The 21,965-nt window shown below is 45.0% G+C and overlaps 1 protein-coding gene across 1 annotated transcript in view; it reads left to right on the top strand.

Moving 5' to 3' along the window:
- The window catches only part of LOC121287874 (unconventional myosin-VIIa-like), a 217,143-nt gene that overhangs the window by 58,403 nt on the left and 136,775 nt on the right, over nucleotides 1–21,965 (top strand). The window contains exons 19-26 of the mRNA XM_041205870.1: nucleotides 1,624–1,708; nucleotides 5,651–5,869; nucleotides 6,886–6,993; nucleotides 9,123–9,305; nucleotides 12,160–12,366; nucleotides 12,828–12,944; nucleotides 14,754–14,808; nucleotides 16,241–16,349. Of these exons, the coding sequence (XP_041061804.1) occupies nucleotides 1,624–1,708; nucleotides 5,651–5,869; nucleotides 6,886–6,993; nucleotides 9,123–9,305; nucleotides 12,160–12,366; nucleotides 12,828–12,944; nucleotides 14,754–14,808; nucleotides 16,241–16,349 (1,083 nt within the window). The remainder of the gene's footprint in view (nucleotides 1–1,623; nucleotides 1,709–5,650; nucleotides 5,870–6,885; nucleotides 6,994–9,122; nucleotides 9,306–12,159; nucleotides 12,367–12,827; nucleotides 12,945–14,753; nucleotides 14,809–16,240; nucleotides 16,350–21,965) is intronic.

The following is a 21,965-nucleotide window of genomic DNA, read 5'->3' as shown; positions in this document are numbered from 1 at the left end:
AGGTCCTTTAATTGTTTTAATTATCCTGTCAATGGCCTCAATTGGCCATTGATAGGTCTGCGGGCACACAGCTGATTTCACTGTGCCCCTGCCTTTCTGAAGATTTAAATGGGGCGGGATGATGTTGAGGGTTCATCCCGATGTCATCCCGCAATATTTTGTGCGTTGGTGAGCGGGCCCCGCCCCCTGCTCGCCGACAGAAAAATTCAGCCCATTGTGTTTGATTATGTGAGTCTGTTTACTATTGATGCTCATTGTGCTTGATTGGTTAAGCCTGGATGTGGACACAGAAAATAGTAAATGAACTATAGAAAGAGCTAGAAGCTAGAGCAGAAGCATGGAGTAGACATTTTAAAGCACTGTGAACGAAACCTGTTACAAATAACAGAAACTAGTGTCATCTCTGCATAGATAAGGTTCAATATTTTATTCATATAAAAGGTTCAATATTGGATAGAATAAATAGAGGCAACCTACTTACCCTAGCAGAGAGGTTAAAAACCAGGGTGCAGCGCTGTAAAGTAATTGGTAGAAAGATTAGAGAGGAGAAGAGGAGATTCTTTTTCACCCAGAGGGTAGTAGGGATCTGGAACTCACTACCTGAAAGGGTGGAAGAGGCAGAGACTCTCTCCACATTTAAAAATTACTTGGATGTCCACTTGAAGAGCAGTGACCTGTGGGGCTATGGGCCTAATGCAGGAAGGAGGGATTAGGCTGAGTGGCTCTTCGTTGACATGATGGGCTGAATTGTTTCCTTTTGTGTTGTAAATTTTCTATAATTCTATGGGAAGACAAGCAAAGCAGCTCAACAGGAGAACAAGCATAGGGCACACTATCATCTTACACAGGAAATGCTTGTACAGTAGCACAAAATCCACTGAGTGCCCTGTTTGGGGATACAGATGTTCAGTAATGTAACAGGATGTTTACTAAGCAGAATGAATGCAAATCCAGAGATGAGGGGATGAGGTCAGCTTGTGTTCAGCCCCGAAGGTCAGATCACTGAATTATATTTGGAGTTAGAGATCAGCCCGTGTTCACGTTCAGAAACCAGGTCAAACCCGGGTAATAGCGCTGAGAGTGGAGTATTTATTCACTCGGTGTCTTTCTACAATATGAGATGTTCTGTCTTGAGCGATATCTAATGACGTTCACTCAGTCAATAACAATCCACCAGTATTAACCACCTATTCAATAACATCCACCAGCTCCAGTTCAGTCCTTATTATTTCTTATACATGACCAGAGGAGAGTGGCCTGTCTGTCTAGGCAGCCTGTCTGGATGGACTGTCTGGACGGTCCATTCCCTCTCACTGACTGGAGGAGAGTTCTCTCACTTCCAGACTGAGATACAAAGGATGAAATCAGACATGAAGAAAATGTTGAATCTGTATGTTTTCAAGAAGGAGTTAGATAAAGCTCTTGGGATGAAAGAGGTCAAAGGATATGGAGAGAAAGCAGGAGCAGGCTATTGAGTTGGATGATCAGCCATGATCATAATGAATGGTGGAGCAGGCTCGAAGGGCCGAATGGCCTATTCCTGCTCCTATTTTCTATGTTTCTATGTTTGGAAACTTGCAGTGGTTTTACTTTGACATTTTTATTCTGTTGCTGCTTTTACAGGAAGAATTTCCTGAGACAGAAGGGTGCAGCCTGTATAATCCAGAGTCACTGGAGAGGATCACAGTGTCGCAAGAAGTGCCAAGTGGTAATTTCTTCCTCCTATATTTACCTTTGACAGCAGTCTATCAGAGTCTCTCCAGGGCATCATGGTGCTAACTGGGTCAATAACGTAAATTGGCCCTGATCTTCCAGTCTCTAAGACCCAAGATGCGCATCAGGACAGTGCGGAAGTCCTGACGCATTGACCTGCATGAGAATTGCTCAGGAAACTTGAACTCTGTGTCTAACTCTGAGTTAGAGTCAGGGACTTAGGGCAGTTTTGTGGGACTGACCTGAATAGTTACCCAGGAAATGTTAGACAGAAAAATCCTAGTGTAACTCCTGGCTAACAACAGAATTGATCCACCAATCACTCACACTGACTCCCCACCCGGCCCTGGAACAAACCCTATCTTCCTCCCCGCCCAATTACCCAGGACATCACTGCAGCAGTTCCTCAGGATAGTGTTCTAAGCCCAACCATCTTCAGCTGCTTCATCAGTGATCTTCCTTCCATCATAAGGTCAGAAGTGGGGATGTTCGCTGATGATTGCACAATGTTCAGTACCATTCGTGACTCCCCAGACTCCTGAAGCACTCTATGTCCAAATGCAGCAAGACCTGCTTAATATCCAGGCTTAGGCTGACAAGCAGCAAGTAACATTTGTGCCACACAAGTGTCAGGCAATGACCATCTCCAACAAGAGAGAATCTAACCATCGCCTCTTGACATTCAATGGCATTATCATTGCTGAATCCCTCACTATCAACATCCTGGGGGTTACCATTGACCAGAAAATGAATTGGACTAGCCATATAAATACTGTGGCAACAAGAACAGGTCAGAGGCTAGGAATCCTGCGATGAGTAACTCACCTCCTGATTCCTCAAAGCCTGTCCACCATCTACAAAGCACAAGTCGGGTGTGTGATGGAATACACTCCGCTTGCTTGGATGAGTACAGCTCTAACAACACTCAAGAAGCTTGACACCATCCAGGATAAAGCAGCCTGCTTGATTGGCACCCTATCCACAAACATTCACTCCCTCCACTACTGATGTACAGTAACAGCAGTGTGTACCATCTACAAGATGTACTACAGGAATTTACCAAGCCTCCTTAGGCAGCACCTTCCAAACCCATGACCATTACCATCTAGAAGGACAAGGGCAGCAGATAGATGGGAATATCACCACCTGGAATTTCCCCTCCAAGTTACTCACCATCCTGACTTGGAAATATATCACCGTTCCTTCATTGTCACTGGATCAAAACCCTGGAACTCCCTCCCTAACAGCGCTGTGGGTGTATCATGGACTGCAGCGGTTCAAGAAGGCAGCTCACCACCCCCTTCTCAAGGGCAATTAGGGATGGGAACTAAATACTGGCCTAGCCATTTACGCCCACATCCTAGGAATGAATAAGAAAAACTTACCCATCTGCCACCCTACCCGCTTACTTCACCCACCCTGTGCATTCATCCATTCACTAACATTCACAATAGACCTTTAAACTTCCCAAACGGCTGCTAATGTTGTAAAAAGGGGGCATGTCCTGTCTTGCCCTGAACTACACTGTTGCAATGGAGCTTTCAGAGGGACGCTGCGCTTGCACTTCTGGAGAAACATTGGTTCGGAAGACTCGGCAAGAAATGTAGAGCAGTGTCAAGGTGTGGAAAGGTTCGAGCAGAGCGGCAATCTGATGATGACTGGCATTCTGCGGAAGATCTGGGCCATTAATATTTCTTCTAGTCAGGGAGTCAGTGACTGTGGGTCAGCATTTAAGTTAGAACCAGGTTGTTGGAGTGAGGCTGGGGCAAATTTCCTTAAACCCAGAGTGTGATTTGAGCAGTGAATGCTTTGCCACATGGAGAGTTGCTGGCAAAAACATTGCATCTTTTGAGGGAAAATGGGATAATTATTTGAAACTTCTGAATCTGTGGGACAGTAGGGTTAGTGTTGGCTTAACACAGGCTCTGGGGAGAGGGTGGGACAGTGGACATGCAACTATTTGATACTGGACCATAGTGTTCATGACCCTGGTGTCGTTTGTGACTCCACATGAGCCTCCGGCCATATATCCGTGCCGTCACTAAGACCGCCTACTTCCAACTCCATAACATCTTATGACTCCACTCCTGTCTCAGTTCACCTGCTGCTGAACCTCTCATCTGTTACCCTAGACTCAACTATTCCAATGCTCTCATGGCTCCATGGTCTCTCATTTTCTAGGCTCTGTAAACTTGAGCTGATCCAAACCTCTGTCTTAACTCTCACCAAGCATAGGATACTATCCTTTATAGAATAGGAGAGCAGGGGGTCGGGGGTTAGGTGGGGGTGGGTTCTGCTAGAATAAAAGCAGAAAATTCTGGAAATCCTCAACATGAAAGGTTACCAATCTGAAACGTTAACTGTTGCTCTCTCCACAGATGTTGCCTGACCTGCTGTCTATTTCCAGCATTTTCTATTTTTATTTCAGATTTCCAGCATCTACAGTATTTTGCTTTTGTATTGGAAGTTATGCTGGGAGTGGACAAAACACTATTTAGGCCACAGCTCTAGTACTTTGGACAGTTCTGATCACTCCATTACAGGAAGATGTGATCATGCTGGAGAGGGCACAGAGGAGGTTCATAAAGATGTTGCTAGAATGCAGATTTTTAGTGATGAGAAAAGGTTGGATGGGCTGCTGATGCTTTCTTTAGAACAGATGAGGCTGAGGAGAGATTTATTTGAGATGTATGAAATTATAAGGGGGCCAAGATAGAGTGGTTATGAAGGGCCTATTTCCCTTAATAGAGAGGTCAATAACTAAAGGACGTCAATGTAAAATAATTGGCAGAAGGATTAGAGGGGAGTTGAGGAGAGTGTTTTCTACCCAGAAGGTGTTGAGGCTCTGGAACTCACTGTCTGAAAGACTGGTAGCAGCAGATCCTCTCAAAGCAGCTAGTTAAAATGCTTAAGTATGCTCTTGAGGTGCTGTCAACAATAGGGCTACAGACCAAGAGCTGGAAAGTGGGATTAGTCTGGATACTATCTAAATATTCTCCTCCAGCCCTACAACCCTCTGAGATCTCTGAACTGCTCCAATTCTGGCCTCCTGCATATCCCTGATTTTAATGGCTCCACCATTGGTGATCGTGCATTCAGCTGCCTAGGCAACTGCCCTAATATCTCCTCATGTGGCTCAGTGTCAAATCTCGTTTGATAACTATCCTGTGAATTACTTTGGGAGGTTTGAAATATTACAGTATTATGTTATATAAATGAAAGTTGTTTTACTTCGAGGCAGATAGGCCTATGTGGAGAGTGAGCAGTGAGAGTAGTTTGGGACTGATACAGGGCTATGGCGAGAGAGTGGGATTAATTTGGGATTGATACAGGGCTATGGGGAGAGAGTGGGATTAGTTTGCGATTGATACAGGGCTATGGGGAGAGAGTGGGGCAGTAGGATTAGTTTGGGATTGATACAGGGCTATGGTGAGAGAGTGGGGCAGTGGGATTAGTTTGGGATTGATACAGGGCTATGGAGTGAGAGTGGGGCAGTGAGAGTAGTTTGGGGTTGATAGAGGGCTAAGGGGAGAAAGTGGAGCAGTGAAATTAGTTTGGGATTGATAGAGGACTGCGGGGTGAGAGTGGGGCAGTGGGATTAGTTTGGGGTTGGTACAGGGCTATGGGGAGAGAGTGGGGCAGTGGGATTAATTTGGGATTGATACATGACTGTGGGGAGATTAGTTTGGGGTTGATACAGGGCTATGGGGAGAGAATGGGGCAATGGGATTAGTTTGGGATTGATAGAGGACTGTGGGGAGAGAGTGGGGCAGTGGGATTAGTTTGGGGTTGATACAGGGCTATAGGGAGAGAGTGGGTAATTGGGATTAATGTTAGATTGCTCAAGGAAAGAGTTAGCGCAGCTAGAATAGGCTGAGTGGTTTCCTTGTGTGATGTAAAGTCTTTGTTTGTGACAATTGTGATTTTTCTTTCCGAGATGAGGCAGGGTTTTCAGAGATTACAGGCACTATTTCGCTCCTGGAAAATAGCTAAAGAATATGAAGAAACTCGCAGGAGGATGATCCTGTTCCAAGCACAGTGCCGGGGATACCTGGTTCGACAAAATCAAAGCAAACGACTGGAAGCTCTGGCCACTATCCAGGCGTATGCCAGGGGAATGCTGATTCGAAAGAGATATCGGAAAAAGAGGAGAGATGTAAGTGATGGAACAGAGGCAATGGTGGATAGAAAGAACCTCCAATCACAATGCACCTTTCACAATCTTGAATTGCTTTACAGCCAATTAAATAAATCTGAAACGCACTCATTATTGTAATGTGGGAAAGGGCGCTACAAATTTGAGCACAGCAAGATCCCACAAGGAGCAGTATGGTAATCTGTTGTAATGATGAAGATTGAGGAATAAATATTTGCCAGACTATCAGGAAGATCTTCTCATTCTTCTTTGAATATTGACATGGGATCTTTTGTGTTTACATGATAAGGTAGACTGGGCATCAGTTACAGGTCTCATCTGAAGGACAGCACCTTTGATAGTGCAGCAGTCACTCAGTACTGCTCCTCTGGCAGTGCAGCTCTCCCTCAGTAGTGACCCTCTGAAAATGTGACGCTCCCTCAGTACTGACCCTCCAACAGTACAGCACCCTCTCAGCACTGCTGTCTGACAGTGCAGCACTCACTGTGTGTGTGGGGGTAAGTGATTGAGGGGGGGGGGCCGAGTCAGCGTGTAGGGGGTGGATCTGTGTTCTGGGTGTGATTGAGGGGGAGGGTCTGTGTTCTGGGAGTGATCGAATGGGAGGATCTATGTTCTGGGAGTGATTGAGGGGGAGGGTCTGTGTTCTGGGAGTGATCGAGTGGGCGGATCTGTGTTCTGGGAGTGATTGAGGGGGAGGGCCTGTGTTCTGGGAGTGATCGAGGGGGAGGGTCTGTGTTCTGGGTGTGATCGAGGGGGAAGGTCTGTGTTCTGGGAGTGATCAAGGGGGAGGGTCTGTGTTCTGTGAGTGATCGAGTGGGAGGGTCTGTGTTCTGGGAGTGATTGAAGGGATGGGCCTGAGTTCTTGGTGTGATTGAGTGCAAGAGCCTGTGTTCTGTGAGTGATCGAGGGGGAGGGTCTGTGTGTGTGTGGCTGAGATGTGATTGTGGATGCGTTGTGGTTGATTTGGCAGCATAAGGTGAAGAATCTTTAATTGTTTCCCTTTTTTAACACTGTAGGTTCAAAGGTGTGTTGGACCACAGAAGCTTCGCTTTGTTGAGGAACAGCATCTGGTGCAGGTGGTGGGACTGACGCAGGGGAAACCAGAGGCTGAGGAGAAGAAATCGGTATGAGCACACCCTAACAATCCAGTCTCACAAACACGTTGTTGAACAACATTCACAGTTCAATCCTTTTCATGTAATTGCTTTCATCCAGCTTTTGTGATTTTTTTCCTTTTTGTCTGACAAATGAGACCTTCTCTCCCACACCAGCTTCAGGGTACATCCTGTACTCCAACTCTGGTCCATGCATCACAGCCTAGCAATCTCCCACAAACTGGCCAACACCTCCTGAGACCCAGACAGCTTAGATTTTTAAAAATTTAAATATTGAGGAAAAAAAACTGCCTCAAATAGAAACTTCATTCCAATGCTGTGCTTTGAAGTGACTGAATAAATTAGAATTCCTTTTATGAATTCCCATAAGCAGTCTTTTGGTGAGCACAGTGAGAACAGTCACTGGTGAGAGCAGTCTGGTTTTCAGTGGGAGCCCAGCAGCCTCACATCAAGATGTGAGAAGAGGCATTTACAGTAAAGATTAAAAAAGAAGCTTTGCATTTATTTAGCACCTTTCTCCACCTCAGGACATCCCTAAACACCTTACCAACAGTTTTTAAATGTTGCCTCTGTTGTAGTAGGAAATGTGGTAGCCAAATTGAGCACAGCAAACTCCCACAAATAGCAATGTGTGATAATCATAGAATCATGAAATCATAGTACAGCACAGGAGGAGGCCATTCGGCCCATTGAGTCTGCGCTGGCTTTTTTGAAGAGTAATCCAGTTAGTCCCACGCTTCCACATTTTCTCCCTATCTCTGCAATTCCTTTTCCTTCCAGTATTTATCCAATTCCCTTTTGAAGGCCTCTACTGAATCTGTATCCACAACCCTATCAGGCAGTGCTTTCCAAATCCTAATAACACATTTGCTGTGTTAAAGAAGTTTCCCCTAACATTGCCTCTGATTCTTTTGCCATCATCTTAAATCTGGGCCTTCTCGTTATCGAACTTCCAGCCACTGGAAACTGTTTAACTTTCTTTACTCTATCTAAACCCTTCATGACTTTTAAACAAGCTCTATCTCATCTCCTTTTTGCTTTCTCTGCTCTGAGGAGAACAGCACCAGTGCCTCGAGTCTATCCATGGAACTTTAATCCCCTCATCTCTGGAAATACTCTAGTCTAGTGCTTCCCAATCTTTTTTCCCGGTGTGACCCCATTGTAATGCATCAGACTTTTCATGAGACAAGGGTGAAAATTTTGGGGATGGGGTATGAGAGTAGTTGTACGAGAGTTCGGCTGCTGAGCGGGGAGAGGGTGGTGCCTTCACCTGATGCAACTAATACCTGTACAGGTGCCAGACCCCCTTACCTGGCATCCCAAAATCCAGAAGGATCCGAAAACTAGCCCTAGATAGCAATTTAAATAAAACCCTTTTATTCTTTATTTCTCATGTTTTAATTCTTATATTATAAGTGCATGCTAGGTCTAGAACTCAAAATCTGTAAAATCCCCAAACCTGGCACACATCCGGTCCCGAACTTCCCAGATACAAGGTCTGGTACTTGTACTATTTTTCTTCCTTCAGTGCAAGGATATGTTTTATATACAACACAGAAGTGTTTACTTTCAGAATTAAAAGCTATCAATATCCTTTTGGCAGCTTACAATACACTTTGTTATATACTCAGCTGTAATTAGGAAGTCAGATTCAGTCTGCTCAATGCAATCACTAGAACTCTATAACTGCTTATCTGAAATCTAGCCTTCTCACTGACAGCAGTTCTAAGCAAGTCTCATCGAATGCACACTTTGTAAACCTAGTTTGCCTTACCTTTTCACAGACTCTTTTAGCAGCAGGAATCAAGCCTCAAAGATCTATTAGGGCACACAGGTGAGGGGGGTACTTGAATCCTTATCCTTTTGGACTACCCACTGCACCAGAGCTGACATTGTGCAGTAACTGTGTGGATAGACCTGTGCCTGACATGACCTAATCTGCAAGTTTACCAGTGGGATGATTCCCAGATGCCAGAATCCTGGCAGGAACCACAGATTTGGAAGTGGGTTTACAACACTCCCGTAAGTGCAGCTGCCGTCTGAAAGGGGAACTCACTTTGAGTGCCTTTGTGGTGTTTCCTCCAACGTCTTCCTTTTCTTCAGGTCTGCGCTAAATCTAAGATCTGCTCTTTCTGAAGGAACATCTGAAACGTATTGCCAAGCTGGACGTGGAGAATGAGAGGCAGCAGAGGGAGGAGTACTTGAAAAAGCAGAAAGCAAAGACGGAGATCCTCAACGATCTCAACATGGTGGACAATATCTTTGCCTTTTTGCCATCTGTGTTGGCAGGCCAGGAGGGCCCAGGTCCTCAGGGCTTCGAGGTAACATTTATTATTTGGTGAATTGATCCTGAGCTGCCTGTGAGGGGCTTAGCCTGAGGACAGTGCAGGTTGGAGAGACAAGGCGCCAGGGCACGTTTTAACCAAATGTGTGTTTTTGCACCAAACACTATTATTACACCCGTCAGATTTTACAATTCATTCACATGGGACCTTCGCCTGTATCACTGGTATCTCTGTCATCACTAAGATATTCATCTGCATATCTGGGATGCCTGTCTGGGTTCTCTGACTTCATCACTGGGAACACTGTTTCACTGGGATCTCTGTATGTATAACCGGAATCTCCGCCTGTGATGTTGGGATTTCCACCTTATCACTGGGAACACTGTAACATTGAAATCTCTACATTAATGGGATCTCTGCCTCAGTCATTGAGAACACTGTCTGCATCACTGGAATCTATCTGTATCATTGAGAACATGTCTGTGTGACTGGGATCTCTGTATCTATCACTGAGGATACTGTTGGTGCTGGGATGTCTGGAATCTCCGCCTGCATCACTGGGAACACTGTCTGTATCACTGGGATCTCTGTATCACTGGGAATGCTGTCTGTATCACTTTGATCTCTCTATCACTGGGAACACTGTCTGTATCACTGGGATCTCTCTATCGCTGGGGACGCTGTCTGTATCACTTGGATCTCTCTATCACTGGGAACACTGCCTGTATCACTGGGATCTCTGTATCACTGGGAACACTGTCTGTATCACTTGGATCTCTCTATCACTGGGAACACTGCCTGTATCACTGGGATCTCTGTACCACTGGGAACACTGCCTGTATCACTGGGAACAAAGTCTGTATCACTGGGAACACTGTCTGTATCACAGGATCTCAGTCTTGCATCACTGGGACCTCCATCTGTCATCACTAAGATATCCACCCACATTACTGGGTTCTCTTTCTGTATCATTGGGATGCCTGTCTGTATCACTGGGAACACTGTCTACATCACTGGAATCTATCTGTATCATTGAGAACACTGTCTGCATGACTGGGATCTCTGTATTTATCACTGGGGACAATGTTGGTGCTGGGATCTCTGGGATCTCCGCCTGTATCACTGGGAACACAAACTGTATTACTGTGATCTCTATCACTGGGAACACTGTCTGTATCACTGGGATCTCTCTATCACTGGGAACACTGTACCACCGGGATCTCTGTATGACTGGGAACGCTGTCTGTATCACTGGGAACACTGCCTGTATCACTGGGAATGCTATCAGTATCACCTGGATTTCTGTATCACTGGGAATACTGTCTGTAAGACTGGGAACACTGTCTGTATCACCATGATCTCTATATGGCTGGGAATCCTGTATCACTGGGAACACAATCTGTACCGCCATGATCTCTGTCTCACTGGGAATACTGTCTGTATCACTGGGATCTCTGTATCACTGGGAACACAGTCTGCACCACCATGATTTCTATCTCACTGGGAACACTGTCTGTATCACAGGGATCTCTGTATCACTGGGAATAAAGTCAGTATCATTGGGAACACTGTCTGTATCACTATGCTCTCTCTACCATTGGGAACACTGTCTATATCACTGGGATCTCTGTATCACTGGGAACACTGTCTGCATCACCATGATCTCTGCATAACTGGGAATACTGTCTGCATCACTGGGATCTCTGTATCACTGGGAACATTGTCTGTATCACTGGGACCACTTCCTATATCACTGGGATCTCTGTATCACTGGGAACACTATCTATATGACTGGGAGCTCTGTATCACTGGGTACACTGTCTGTATCACTGGGACCACTGCCTATATCACCAGGATCTCTGTATCACTGGGAACACTGATTGTATCACCAGGAGCTCCATAGCAGTGGGAACACTGTCTGCATCACTGGGAACACTGTCTGTACCACCATGATCTCTGTATGACTGGGAACACTGTCTTTATCACTGGGACCACTGTCTGTATCACTGGGCTCTCTGTATCTTTGGGAACACTACCTGTAACACTGGGAACACTGACTGTATCACTGAGAACACTGTCCGTATCACTGGGGTCTCTGTTTCACTGGGAACACTATCTGTATCACCGTGATCTCTGTTTCACTGGGAACACAGTCTGTATGACTGGGATCTCTGCATCTCTGGGAACGCTGTCTGTATGACTTGGAACACTGTCAGTATCATTGGGAACACTGTCCGTATGATTGGGAACACCGTCTGTATCACTGGGAACACTGTCTGACTGTGATCTCTGCATGACTGGGAACACTGTATGTATGATTGGGATCTCGGAATCACTGGGAACACTGTCTGTATGACTGGGAACACCATCTGTATCACTGGGAACACTGTATGACTGGGAACACCATCTGTATCTCTGGGAACACTGTCTGTATGACTGGGAACGCCGTCTGTATCACTGGGAACACTGTCTGTATGACTGGGATCTCTGTATCACTGGGAACACTGTCCGTATGATTGGGAACACCATCTGTATCACTGGGAACACTGTCTGACTGTGATCTCTGCATGACTGGGAACACTGTATGTATGACTGGGATCTCGGAATCACTGGGAACACTGTCTGTATGACTGGGAACACCATCTGTATCACTGGGAACGCTGTATGACTGGGAACACCATCTGTATCTCTGGGAACACTGTCTGTATGACTGGGAACGCCGTCTGTATCACTGGGAACCCTGTCTGTATGACTGGGATCTCTGTATCACTGGGAACACTGTCTGTATGACTGTGATCTCTGAATCACTGGGAACACTGTTAGTAGCACTGGGAACACTGTATGACTGGAGTCTCTTCCTCCTGCTCATGTTCTGGTTATTTCTTTTCAGGACTTGGAAGTGAAACAGGAGAAACTTGATGAGTTTGATTTGGATGATATCTCTCTATCCTCTGAGTCTGATGAAGAGGACGATCTTGCCCAGTACACCTTTCCAAAATACGCTGCCACTTACTTCCAGGGCTCCTCGACCCACACTCACATTCAACGAGCTCTCCGTCGCCCACTGCTCTTCCATGAAGATGAAGTTGATGTTCTGGTAAGTGAATTCCTTCCACCTGGAAGAGAAATTGGCTCAGTGGGTTCAGAGTGACTGCATTAATAAAAGAGATATATTTCCCGTAATGCTGTCTGTTAGAACACAGGTCAGTGCACAGGACTGATGGCACCATGTTCTCTTAGCAAAGAGGGTGTTTGAGTTAAGGAGATTGCTACGATGAGAGATAGCCAGACTCTGCTTTTGAAATTTTACATTGACAAAGAATGGTATTAGTAAAATCAAGATTAACGGAAAAAGGACAGATTTTGGGGCCTGCGAAGTGGTTCTTTGCACAGAGTTAAGGTAGAAATGTTTATTGATCAGTGGGGCAGAATTAAGGTGGAAGTGTGTTTATTGACCTGTAGGGCAGAATTGGGATAGAAATCACTAATACATGTGGCAGGGATCTTTGGTCACCAGTATATGTGTTCCTACTAATGTACAAAATTTGTTCATCTTAGGCTTCCATGGCAGTCTGGAATATTATTCTGAGGTTCATGGGAGATCTACCAGAGCCCAGGACATTTGCTCAGGCCTCTGAGAAGCACAGCAACTCAGCAAATCAGGCTATGGATGAGGTACAGTTAACTCTTAAATGCCTTCACACTGCTGCCTGCATTGTGCATAGTTTGTACGTGAGGAACATGCTTAATCCTTGAATCAGATTATCTTTATTCTTTTGACTAATGCCGTTTTGTTTAACAATGCCAGTGCTGCCACTTATCTTGTTTGAATGTTGGCTGACCTAATCTAGAATGATATGCCAGTGCAGTAGGGAAGGCCACATGGTTTCTTTAATTTACTCTCTCTCGGGATGTGGATGTCGCTGCAAGGCCAGCATTTGTTGCCTATTCTATTTGCCCTTGAACTGAATACTAGGCCATTTCAGAGGTTGGTTAAGAGAGCATCACTGTGGATCAAGAGCCATTTATAGGCCAGACTGGGTAAGGATAGCAGATTTCCTTCCCTAAAGGCCTTTATTGAATCAGACGGGTTTTTACGACAATCGCTGATAGTTTCCTGGTCACCATTGCTGAGGCTAGCTTCATATTCCAGATTGTAGGAATTGAATTTTTAAATTCCATCAGCTGCCGTGAACCCAGGCGCCCAGGGCATTAGCCTGGGCCTCTGTGGATTCCTGGCCAGTGACATTACCACCAGGCCACCATCTCCCCGACTTGTTGGCTATTTGTTGCAAGTACCTTCAATAGAGATATTAAAGTTATTTCTGGCGGTGCAGGTGGGCATTACTGACCAGAGGAGCTATCCTAGCAACCCATCGACCCTTCAAAACCTAGCAAAAACTGACAAACCTGTCATTTACCCTCAGCACTGTTTGTGGATGTTGCTGATGCAGGCTGAGTGCCCCTAGTCACTGTGTTCAAAGATTAATTCACAGTGTGAATCACTTTGAGACCCTTAACGATGGGACAAGGCCGTATGCACATAACTACCAGTTATTCCTTATTGCTTGCCTTTTATCTTGGTGCAACAGTAGCTTAGCATTGTGCAATCAAATTCACAAAGGGGCTACAGGATATTACAGAACCACCATCTGCAGGGGTGTTTTACGAGCTGAATGTTGTAATGTACTCTTTTCTCCAGCTGGAGGTGGTGTTTATATAGCACTCTCCCCTATTTGACAGTCCCGACACAAACTAGTGGATCCCATCCCAACAGACCTTCAGGCTTCACTTATAAATGAGCCAGCCTGCCTCTATCATGGGGGTTTTCCTAGTTCTCATCCAGGCCACTGTGGAGGGTCAGAGAAACGAGTATCTGTGGTAAAGTGGAGTACCATGTACCTTTAAGAGAATGCAAGTGAACTAACCATGTGACAGTACTGACCAATCAATGTACAGCATAGGCTGCTGGTTAACTGTAAGTCTAGAGCTGGAGGTGGTTGTGGGACCATGCAAGGATTTAGTGCTTTGCCTTCTGTTGCAATAAACAATCACAGTTTGTTCTTATGTCAGTCTCTCTCCATTATTGGAGTAAGCATCAACTAACAAGCGTATATGAAGGCATGCAATTCGAGTTTCCTCGACTAGTGAACTCATAGACTCAAAACATAAAAGCATCCTACATCGTCCCCTTCCCCACCACACTACCACACCCCATCCCCCCAAACCTTCACACCTCCACCCAGTGGTGACATTTTCTTCCTGTGGTGCTTGAATTGTGCCTCCTCCTGGTGGAGTCATTGAGATCATGGAGGAGGCTCTGCCATCAAAGGTCAATTAAACCCCACCCTTCCCAGCCAGGAAAGCAAGTGTGATGTAGAGTATGACCAGGAGAAGAGATGATTTGGGAACTTGTGGTTCCGAATACTGCTAGATATTCCTTGCTCCTTTTCTCCCTTGCAAGATATTCACTACTACTGGCAGCTTCCCTTCATTCCCAGGGCTCAAATAATGGAAGAAACTCCAAAGAAGTTGAACAAGAAACTGTCCTCTAAGTTAAATGTGAATGATGTTTAACCTTAAAACCAACATTGCCACCATGGTAACACATCCTGACATGTGAACAGTGCTAATGCATGGCAATGACATGGTTGTGTTTCTCATGAAATTTTTCCCTGGCTGGTAACCCATAGTGACTACTTAACACTGGTGTATTTATTTCATTGTTCTGCACCAGAAACCCACAGTCTCTTATTTCCTGACATTGATCTATTAGCTCCCCTGTAAGGATTTGAAGGATTGGATATTTGGATCTTGGGGAATGTTGTTACCAACTGAAGGTGGAGGTCCATCAGGGTTGTGTTGCAGTTTATCTCCCTCTATATTCTGATACAATGGCCTTGATATTAATTTCCACATGACTGGCAGGAGGAGCTCAGGGGTGGGGCTGCTGGCTAATCCTGAAAAAAGCAGGAAATGCATGTTCAACTAGCTGTGTGTGCGGCTGTTTGCTATTTTTGTGGTAGTGGTTTTCAAGTCATGTGTGTGTCCCACCTTGGGGAGTCACGACTCTTCATTATCATATTAAAAGAGGCTTCCACAGTGCTTTTGGGAGCCTGATTTAAATTGAACTGCTGCCAGCCTGGTCTGCCGTGGCAATGGGAAACAAAAGGGGGATGGAAGCTGCCAGCTCCAGAATGGACGTACCTTTTACAGTATTCCTGTGAGACAGGAGAAGTAGCAGGTCCCTGAAATCAGCTAAAGTACCCCCCCCACCACCGCCACAATCCCAACTTCCCAACCCCCAACCATTGAATTACAGCTCACCCTGTGATCACCATCTCAAGAGTCCCCTAACTGTCACCTCCTGCTGCTGCTCTCCTGCCCAGCAATTGGTCAGACTGTCAGGTAGGAAACACAAGAAAATAAAATGATCTTGAGTTCCTGCTGTTAAATTTGTCCCCAGCTTTGCCGCGTTTCTGTCCTGCACGCTCCCTGTAAATAATGGGGCCATTAACCGACCTTACTCACCATGTGCATGGCTGTTCGAAAACCAGAACAAATATTTCTCTATAATTTAACCCTGCAGATGGGTTATATCTCAAATACCTGACCAAACTCTACCATTTTCACATTGGCAAATTGTCCCAGCTCTTGGACCTGGCACACAATCCAGCTTTTTCTTTTATTCTTTCATGGAATGTGGGCATCGCTGGCTGGGCCAGCATTTATTGCCCACCTTAATTGCCCTTGAGAAGGTGGTGGTGAGCTGCCTTCTTGAACCACTGCAGTCCATGTGGTGGAGGGACACCCACAGTGCTGTTAGGGAGGGAATTCCAGGATTTTGACCCAGAGACAATGAGGGAACAGTGAGATAGTTCTAAACCTGCAATGCTGCTAATCTGGTTCCAAAACACTCTGGTAAACATTGATCTTCTGGTTGATGTCACAGGTTCCACAGAATCCATCGCATGGCGAAGAGACACTTTTGGGTGAAAATTCTATCACAGACAGACCAATGTCAAACCTGGAAAAAGTTCATTTCATTATTGGTAATGCCATTGCCAGACCCAACATCAGGTAATTGGCCAGAAATTCCCACCTGAGCTGTAACTAATGTATTTTTCTTCCTTTCCAATGTAATTTGCAACATCAAAGTAGCTACAAACACTGACAGAATTTCTAGCAAGATGCAATAGCTGGATGTAACGGGAGATTTATTATTGAGGATTAACTCAGGGTTCCTTTTGTATTATAAAGAAAGGCGGTTAATTCCTGCCTTTACCATTTTTGATCACATGGTACGCAGCCAATGAAACAGAAGGAGGAATACTCTCCATGATCAAGAGAACTGCGGTTGGGAAAGAGACAAAGTGCTGAAATGATGCTGGGGAGCCCAGGACAAATTAAACTTAGTAGCGGTATTACAGAGTGAAAGAAGGCAGGGACAGGATGCCTGGCTGCAAGGAGGCAGCAAGAGGTGAGGAGTGGAAGGCATGAGCAGTTGGGGGGCACTTCATGGGTCTGATGATCAATACCCTCCCTAGAAGTGCTAAGTTCAGCACCTTGGGCAGAGATGACAGAGCCCCACAGGAGCAGTCAGTACTCAGCGTGCTTGACTCACATATGCGTTCATAGTGCACAGCCCAAGCTGATATAGGGCTCCTCAAAATCTAGTAGACTGTCTGAGCAGCCAAGCCCTGAGGCTTACTCTGTGCACAAGGGAGTCACAAGAGGCAGCTGGTTAGATATGTAGCATTAAATGGGGGGCTGCACCATGGCAACTCAAACTCGCATCAATCACATGCCAACCAGTGAATAGGCACTGTGCTGAGAATCCGCTTGTCATTATTTACAATAACAGCACAGCATAAAATGGCAGAAAAACTGAGCTTTGAGTGTGGGAGAAAGTGACCTGGGCACAGTTACTGTGCAGCTGTGGCTTGTCCTTTTAAGCAATGCTGTGACTGTGGCACTACCCTCACTATCTTCCGTTGCCAATGGCTTCACCCACCTGTAGAGTGAGGCTTTCTTCCACATTGAAATTAAAGAACACTCAGGTGTTATTCAGGAAACTGTGGAGATGCTATACTGTGAGGCCATTCCTGATCAGTTCAGATGCCCAAAGCTCCACTGTAAGATCCCAGTGACACATGTGGTAAAGCATTTTAGTTGTACCAGTGGTTGGCACAAGGACATCCTGTGTCCCAATTCCCTCTGTCCCTTCACTCATACAGCTTCATGTAAATTAGTGTTCTGGAGTACCCTTTCCTCGATGCCATTTAGTGGGTGGAATTTAATGCCTCCCTCACCCCCTGGAGGTAGGTTTGGGGAAGTCATTGAAAGCTACCTCCATGCGCTTGCCTCTGATCCTCCTTCTCCAAGGCCCCCTTCCAACCTCACTCATCTTTGGCCTTTGGTTCCTCACTGATCCTGGACCTCTGGTGAGTGCATTGCTGGCAGCTGCTACCGCTCCCAGTGATGCTGCCTGCAATGGAGAGCTGCCAACCTCTGACTGACCCGCAGCTCTCTGGGGGTGGGATTTCTGCTCCCGGCATCCTTAATCCCAGGTATGGTCCGATGGCAACCACTCAGTTTGGTGGGCCTTCCCCAGTGGAAGGCTCTCCAGCCAGTAGGCGAGACCCCCATGTTGCCTGGATTAAATTGTGTCCACTACCTTATAATGAGGAGTATTTTGCTGTCAAAAGCTGTGTCAAAGGGAGGCTTCCTCATGACTCAGTCCCCAGGCACCAGGGATTGGCTCACCTCCGCACTAGTTTCTAGAGTGTTCTAGTAGGGGTAATTTTAGCCTAATCTATCCCTTGGGAAATCCGGCTTTACATCTTGCCTGAGTTAACTCTTCATTCAGGTCAGAGGACAGTAATAATGGGTGGATGTGAAACCACTGTTCCACCTGAACCTGTGGATTCCCCGCCTGGGTGACCATAGCTGAACGCAGTACTGCAGTCTAGTCCGGCTGGAGCACATTACTGTTTTAGCATGAAATCCTCCCATTTGCACCCAATTGATTTGAAGTATTAAGTAATTTTAATTGTTTTATTGATAGCTACTCCACAGTAACTGGGCAAATCAGGCCAAGATATTTGAAGCCCTCCCTGAAGTAGTCAAGAGCAGTGGACACAAAGGGCCTCACTCCTGCTCAGGCCCAGGATACCAGTCGCTGCATATTTAACTACCTCCATCAGCAGCTGGATAGTTCCAGTTATAGGTCGACATCCTGAAATAAAAACAGAAAATGCTGGAAACATTCAACAGGTCAGGCAGCATCTGAGGAGAGAGGAAAACAGAGTTAACGTGTCAGGTCGATGACCTTTCATCAGAACTGTAGAAACCCTGGTCTGATCCCTAAATTAACCTTCCTACCTTCTGTCGGTGTCATGTTAATTATATTGCACAGATATAGAGGTGAAAGGCATTGTTTAACTGAATACTTAGAGCTCATTAGTATAGTGGTTAGTGGCCCTGTCTGTCATGCAGGAGACTGGGGATCAGTTCCTTGACTGGGAGCATTTGCTGTCCGAGTGATTACTGATGGAAGCAGTCAATCTGTTTTGGGGCTGCAGTGCATTATCAGCCCCAAAATGATTTGTTAATTTAATTTAGTAAGGATCTTTTAATTTTTTTCTCTTTCAGTACAGAGTCCCTTAGGGGCTATTATTTGGTTTAATTGACTTTTCTCAAATTGGTTATTTGGTTAATCTGTTTAATCTGTTTTCAAAAAAGTATAAAGACAGACTGCCCCTTTAAGGGTCTGTCAATATGTTTAATTAGTTAATTTGTTACTTAGTCTATTTTACTGATTATGCTCAAAAGAGTATAAAGAGGGACGCTGAGACACTGGATTGGGTTGGAGTGCATTGTTAGCCCATAAAGTTACATTTTCATTTAGTTTGTTATGTTTCCTTTAAACCTTTATCCTTTTGTTCCAGTGCCCCTTTAAGGGGCTGTTTTCAATGTTAATTAGTTTATTTTATTGATTTTTTTTTTGTATGTTTTAAAAGAGACACTGGATTGGGAGGTAGGAAGCAGGCATTCTGTAATGCTGCATTCAGTAAATAAACCTATCATCAAGAAAAGTATTGATGTCTAGTTTCATACTTCACCAACTGACTTGGAATTGATGTAAATCCACTTGTTTATGCTCTGCAGCCTTGCCCTCTCTCTATACTTATCCCTGCAATCCCAATGAATTTATTCACTGTCCTTTCTTCCTGTGAAATGGGTGCTCCTTTAGGATTAAAGATCAGAAGCTGTAACCTTGCTAAATCCTCTAACACCTAGATCACTCTCAACTTCACCTGTAACTATGTCAGTACTGTTCATATTACATACATTGTCCAATATTTCACTTACCTATATTTAATTTAATCCAATTACAGATTTTATCAATAGGCTCCCAATGTCATCTGGGAATCTGATCAATTTACACTGAACTCAAGTCATTAATGTGCATTAGAAACAAGTGGGATCCATTCACTTCACTCTTCACCCCTGACCCATTGCAACAGCAGCATTCTATTACTCTCTACCCTTTAGCCAATCTCTTATCTGTTTGCTGTTTTCCCTTGCGGTCCTGCTGTTGTAAGTGTATGTAGCAGCATTATGTATACAGCTTTGTCAAGAGTTTTCTGGAAGTCTGAGTATACAATTATAAGCTTTTGACAATTGACTTCAAATATTGCATCATCAAGGAGATTGCCCAGGCAGGATCTTTGCCTTTCTGTCAGTTGCTATTTGCTAATTTGTTCACGTGCTGGCAATCCTCATGGGTGGAGTTTTACAGACCTGATGTGGCGGGGGCAGGGCTGGAAAATACAACGAGCCATTCAAAACTCCATTAACTCCGGTGGGACCGGAAGATCCTGCAGGTGGAAGGGACCATAAAATTCTGCCCCATGCTTGCTGCCAATAATCAACTGCAATTTTCTTTTAATCATTTTTGATGTATGATTAATGCAGTTTTCTAGATTGTTTTGTCATCTTTTTGAGTATCGTTATTTTGTTGGTTTGTTGCTAAGCTAGTGTGACCTCCCCAGCACTGGTCAATTCCCTAATGATGACCATCAACATTTGCCCCTTGTCTCTCTTCATACTCTTGAATAAATGTCATCCATTCCTCGGTTTTGGTTGTTTGAAGCTACTTGAGCCTCTGTGGAATTTTCATTTCCTTCGTTCTAATGCTGTTAAACCTACTTGAATTATCTTGGTATATGGAGATCATGTTAGTAAGTACTTTCTCTTTTGAATGCTTGAAGGAAGTAATCTATAAGATTGGCCAGAACCTTGTTAACATTGTTTAGGGGCCTCGGCTTTACTCCGACAACCCTCTTCTTGTTCAAGTGCTGCAAAGATTTCTTGTTGTTACCTTTAGCATCAGCAGTTCTATAGATGTCTGCATTCTTTGTAACTCTGACTTGAGAATCATAGGATAATAGAATAGTTACAGCACAGAAGGAGGCCTTTTGTTCAGTAGTGTCCATGCCCACTCTGCGCAAGCTACTCGCTAAGTCCCACTCCCTGCCTTCTCCCTGTAGCCCTGAAAATTTGTTGTCTCTTCAGATAATTACCCAATTCCCTTTAGAAAGCCATGACTGAATCTGCCTCCACCACATTCTCAGGCAGTGCATTCCAGATCCTAACCACATGCCAGGTTTTTAAAAAAAAGTTTTCCCTCAAGTTGTCTCTGGTCCTTTTGCCAATTCCCTGATATCTGCGTCCTTTGGTTTTCAATCCTTCCACCAAAGGAAACACATTCTCCGTATCTACTCTGTCCAGGCCCCTCATGATTTTGAACACTTCCATCAACTCTCCTCCCAACATTTCCTTCTCTAAGAACAGTCCCAGCTTTTCCAATCTATCTTAGCCCCAGAACTATTCTCGTAAATATTTTCTGCACATTAACCACACTGCCCCAGTTGAAGCCAAACCAATGGTTTACAGAGGTTCACAATAATTTCCATGGTTTTGTACTTTATATCCCTATTTATAAAGTCAAGATCCCAAATGTCTTATTAAATACTTTCTCAAGCAGCCTGCCTCCTTCAGTGATTTGTAAACATATACCCCCATGTCCCTCTGCTCCTGCACCCCTTTTAGAATTGTATCCTTTAATTTATATAGCCTCTCCTTGTTCTTCTTATGTTTAAATTTCCTGCATTAAATTTCATCTGCCCCCTTTTACCAGCTCTGATATACCTCAGCTGCTCGACATGTCTTCTCCCTGGAGGAACAGTAGGAGAACTGCCGCAGAATTCCAGGTCCAACGTTTTTACAATCGTTACAGCGCTCCTCTCAACAAGAGTTTGTCTTTCTTTCTTATCTCACGTTGAATTGTTTTGTTTATCCGAATCAGGTGACAGCACGAGAGCTCTAGAATCAAGCCCTACCCCTAGGTTACAGTGCAGATTATGTCATTGGGTGGGATCTTTGCTGCACGGACTAAGTGTGGTGGCAGGATGGAAAAGTGGCACATTTCCTGCTGGCCGCAATGGTGGGTTTTTGCGCCCAATCATAGGCTTCTTGCTTCATTGGATATGCATCAACAGGAAACACGTATCGCAGGTGGGTGGACTGTGATTCGCCCGCCCCTATGTGACCTAAGCGGATCCTTGCGGATGCCATATGTAATCACACCTGGGCACAGCTTTCTCGATGTCTGCAGCCCAGGGCTGAGAG

Source organism: Carcharodon carcharias, chromosome 2, assembly GCF_017639515.1.
Source record: "Carcharodon carcharias isolate sCarCar2 chromosome 2, sCarCar2.pri, whole genome shotgun sequence".
Lineage (NCBI taxonomy): Eukaryota > Metazoa > Chordata > Chondrichthyes > Lamniformes > Lamnidae > Carcharodon > Carcharodon carcharias.
The sequence above is the reverse complement of the archived record's forward strand: the minus strand, read 5'-3'. Positions and strand labels throughout refer to the sequence as shown.